The 4603-nt window shown below is 32.2% G+C and overlaps 1 protein-coding gene across 1 annotated transcript in view; it reads right to left on the bottom strand.

Moving 5' to 3' along the window:
* The window catches only part of LOC107744738 (protein tyrosine phosphatase receptor type M), a 182087-nt gene that overhangs the window by 124377 nt on the left and 53107 nt on the right, over positions 1–4603 (bottom strand). Inside the window, 1 exon segment of the mRNA XM_016558555.1 lies at positions 142–343. Coding sequence (XP_016414041.1) covers positions 142–343 — 202 coding nt within the window.

Below are 4603 nucleotides of genomic sequence, written 5' to 3'. Positions count from 1 at the left end.
TGTGTGTGTGTGTGAGTGTGTGTGTGTGTGTGTGTGTGTGTGTGTGTGTGAGAATGTTGACGCACCTAACCGGTGCTCCGCGGCTCCGGGCTGGTTTCAGCAGAACAGTCACCCACACACACACACACACTCGGCTCTTACGTGAGATCTTGGTGGTGAACTGTGTGATGGTGGGGGGTCCGTATCCTTTGACGGTGCTGGCTCTGATGGTGAAGGAGTACGTGGATCCGGGATACAGAGCCGTGAAGACGTGAGACGTCTCGTTACTGAGCTTCAGCACCTTCCCGCTCTGATTGGACAGATTAAACTCAGGGTCGAAGGAGCTGACGGCCTTATAGAAGATCTGCAGACACACAAACACTCAATTATTTATGACATAAATATTTGTATTCTAATTTGTAGAGTCAAAAAATTATATAAATATTATTGTATTTTATTTTACAGTACAGTACAGTCATTTGCTACAGTAATATATTGCCGTCTTTATTTCTATAAAAGTTCAAACAATAAAAAAAAAAAAAATAAATAAAATAATAATTAACATAAATATTAGTATAGTGTAAAATAAAAGTATAATATAATGTACTTTTATAATACTATATTAATATAATGTAATTTTACAGTATTTAATAATAAACAGTTAAAACATTAATTACAATAAAATAATAATAATGTAACGCAGTGTATAATAAAATGTAATATAGCAGGATAATTTATATTACAATAATATATTAATATAATTTATATTTATTTTATAGTATAGTTGCAATTTACAACAGTAATACATTTTTGTCTTCGTTTTTCAAAGAGTTAAAATATAATGATAATTAAAAAATAAGAAAATAAAAATAATTAATATAAATATTAGTATTGTAACATAAAATTCTTATATACATATATAAAATATATAAAATACAATTCTTATATACATATATAATACAATTGTAATTTACACAAATAAAATATTTCTATTTGCATTTTTATAATTAGTTCAAATAATATGTTTATTATTATTATTATTATTATTATTATTATTATTATTCAACTTGATTGGGCTCCGAAAACACAAGAGTGAATTTAATGTGGACTTACACAAAATAATACATTTAATTCCTTATTAAAGAGTTAATTTTAAAGTCCAGCCACGAAGTCAAAATAAAACATTAACTAAAAAAAAAGAAACATTTGATCTATGTACTTGCATGTCATGTGACCACTAACAGACATCAGAGAAGCGGGAACATAAGAATGTTTCATGAAATTATTTAAATATTAACTTAAAATCGCAGGCGGGCTTGAAGTAAATATTTCATGTCTATGGCGTTGGGCTGACAAAAAGGTTTGTGAATCCCTGATGTAAAGAAATCAAGCGTTTGTCTCGAGCTTCAGAATGCAATAACAATCAGAGCGGATCGTGCAGAATAACGAGGAAGCGTTTCTGTGTATGATCGTTTATTATGATGGAGGAGCCTCACTTTTGTTCTCCTTCATTCTCTTCTGCTCGAGCGGGAGGCGAGACGAGAGCCAGACGCCCCGCGCTTCTAATATAACTTAATGAGAAGTAGCTGAGGGGCTTGATTTGAATAAATCATTCAGCTGCTAATGTGCGGCGCGGCTAATGCCACTCTATTCAGAGTCCAATTTAAGGCCACAAAGAGAGCGGCGATGGGACTCATCAGCTGTGAAATATCAAGTGGCTCTTTGCTATTAGTCTAAGACAGGTAGATGGATCAACACAGGAAAACGACCCCGGAATACCAAATCCCAGGAAATATTCCTGATAAATAACAATGCACAAACAATTCAGCAAGCAGGAACTGTGCGGCACGAATGCACAGGAAAATACTGCACTTATTAAACATCCAGTTCAAGCTGTAAAATCCTCAGAATTCAACCATCATTCACGTGTGTTTGTTTAGTCAGTATTTTGGCTAATTTGATGATGATTTCAGCTACTAACAGGTGTTCCGTTGAACATATTTACCATGTTTACAGGGAAAGTGTGCTGTTTCTATGTGGTACCAAATGGAATTGCATAATAATGTCTATATTTTCAAGCATGTTTCAAACACTCAGCAACCATTGGTCGGGCAAACAGATAGCTTGGTCAAAGCAGGAGTTTCCAAACAATGCAAAAAAATTCATTTTTTGTCTTGTTTCCAGCCAAGATATCTAAAAATTCTTAAATCAAGAAGGATTTTCTAGACAAGTAAAAATGGTCTTGTTTTCAGAAAAAAAACCAAGTCAAAATTAAGTGTTTTTCCTCACTAGCTAAATAATTTAAAACAGAAAACAAGATTATTTTGCTTGTTTAAAAAAAATCTAAGTAAGAAAAGTATTTTTTGCAGTGAACTGGCGTGCAGGGAAAAGTTTAGAGAAAAACAGGGTTAAGAAAAAACTAAACTAAATTAGTACTCTAAATAAATAAATATGATATTTAAAAAAATGAATAAATAAATTATAAATTATAGTAAAATAATAAAATGAATAAACATATAGTCATTAAATAAATATATTAAAATAAATAAAAATAAACTAAAATAAAAAATACAAATTATATTAAAGGAAAAGGAAAGGAAAGGATGTGACGTGTGTATTAAAATAAATAAATAATAATAAAAATTACATTAAAATAATTTGATAAGCAATACAAATTATATTAAAATAAATAAATAAATACCCCTAACAATACAGTCAAAAGAAAAAACCCTACTGTAACTTCTGCTTATTTTTATAAACTATTTATAAACTGAATATGTATAAATTGGTATAGTGTATAATAGTATACCTATTTAAATTAGTCTAAATTGGGTTTTTATCCATGAAATTATAGAACTATCTAACATTAGGGTTATAATAGTTAACTAAAACTAAAAACAAAGAATTGAATTGAAATAAAATAATAAAAAATAATAAATCTAATAAAAATGACAAAAACACATAATAAAATGACAAAAACATTAATAAAATTTTAAATGAAAATGGAAAATCTAAAAATAAAAACTAATTTAAAAATGAAACATATTTTTATTTCAGGTAATTGCAAAAGTAAAACTAAAAATGTATAGAAATTATATAGATATATTAAAAACAAATAAATAAAGAAATATATTAAAAAAACAGCAAATTGTGAAACCTTCAATAAAATTTAAAATGAAAATGGAAACTCTTAAAAAAAAAAATAAAATAGAAACTAGTTCAAACTATCAATAAAAACTATAATAGCACCTCAATGATGCTACAATAACACTGATTGACATGAGGATGATCATTATTGGGGGTCCATGTCACACAAATGACTGAAAACCCCTGGGTTTAAATCAGTTCTCCAAAATCCAGCAGATTTCTCTTCAACTGATGCAGAACCTGACACGAGACCGGAGTCAAATACAAACACACATGTGTGCAATTCATGAAGGCAATGGAGGCCTGACCCCGGATCAGCACATTTATCATCATCACATCATTACTGTGTTTCAGAGCAAAGCACTTAACCCAGAATGCACTGGGGCGACTCGCTGTCAGTGCAATTACTGCACAAACCCAAGCTCATCCGTGTGACGGAAAACACACCTGCATCGCTTCAACCCTGCAGAAACTAAACGCCACGGCGGAGCGACTCTAATGAGGCAGAACGCTTTTGTTTGGTCCTTTGCGAACGGCACCGATCGCAGCCCTGACACTTCCTTAACGGCGAGCGCGATGACAGAATGTAATTTCAGAACGTGAACCTGACAGCTTAATTGGTCGCATTTCCACAAATGAAGTTCTGCAACAATGAGTCTTTTGAGCGGCGCTTTGTTCTGAGTTTCCAGTCGCAGAATGAGTCACGCGCTTCAGAAATCATCACAAAACTCGGCACACAATGGAACAGCCAAAATATACCGTGCTTCAATAATAGACGGACTGAGACGGCGCTCGCAACACATTTCTCTTCACTTTGAGTCTTTGAGGGTCTTGCATTATGCAGATGCAAGTTTAGTCACTTGCTCACCAATGGATTCTGAATGGGTGCCGTCAGAATGAGAGTCCAAACAGCTGATAAAAACATCACAATAATCCACAAGTAATCCACAGCACTCCAGTCCATCAGTTAACATCTGGAGAAGACAAAAGCTGAAACTTAGAACATATTTTTATTAACTGGGAAGTTCAAGTGGCAATGTCCTCTCAAAATTATGAACAAAAGTTCTTCCAGTAACGTTATCTGGTCTTAATATCATTCTCAAAACGTTAGCACAAAAACATTATACATAATTCATGGAATGTTTTTTTTCCTGAAACGTTTTAGTTGAATGTTCATCTAACATTTTTTAAATGTTACTACTTGTTTCAGAACATTCAAAAGTAACATTCCCATAATGTTTGCAAAATTATACAATGGAAGGTTTCCTTAATGTTCGCATAACCAAGAAAGAAAAAAACATTCTTCAAAGTTTGTCAAATCCTAAACACTACACTCTTAGAACATTTCTCTCAAAACGTTATTCATACATCATTCGTGGAACTTTGTTTCAGTTGAACGCTCATCTAACGTTTTTTTAAATGTTGCGACTTGTTTCAGAACATTCAAAAGTAACATTCCTATCATGTTTGCAAAATG

Source organism: Sinocyclocheilus rhinocerous, unplaced genomic scaffold, assembly GCF_001515625.1.
Source record: "Sinocyclocheilus rhinocerous isolate Xijiao unplaced genomic scaffold, SAMN03320098_v1.1 scaffold1189, whole genome shotgun sequence".
Taxonomy (NCBI): Eukaryota; Metazoa; Chordata; class Actinopteri; order Cypriniformes; family Cyprinidae; genus Sinocyclocheilus; species Sinocyclocheilus rhinocerous.
This window is presented reverse-complemented; position numbering and strand designations above follow the sequence as displayed.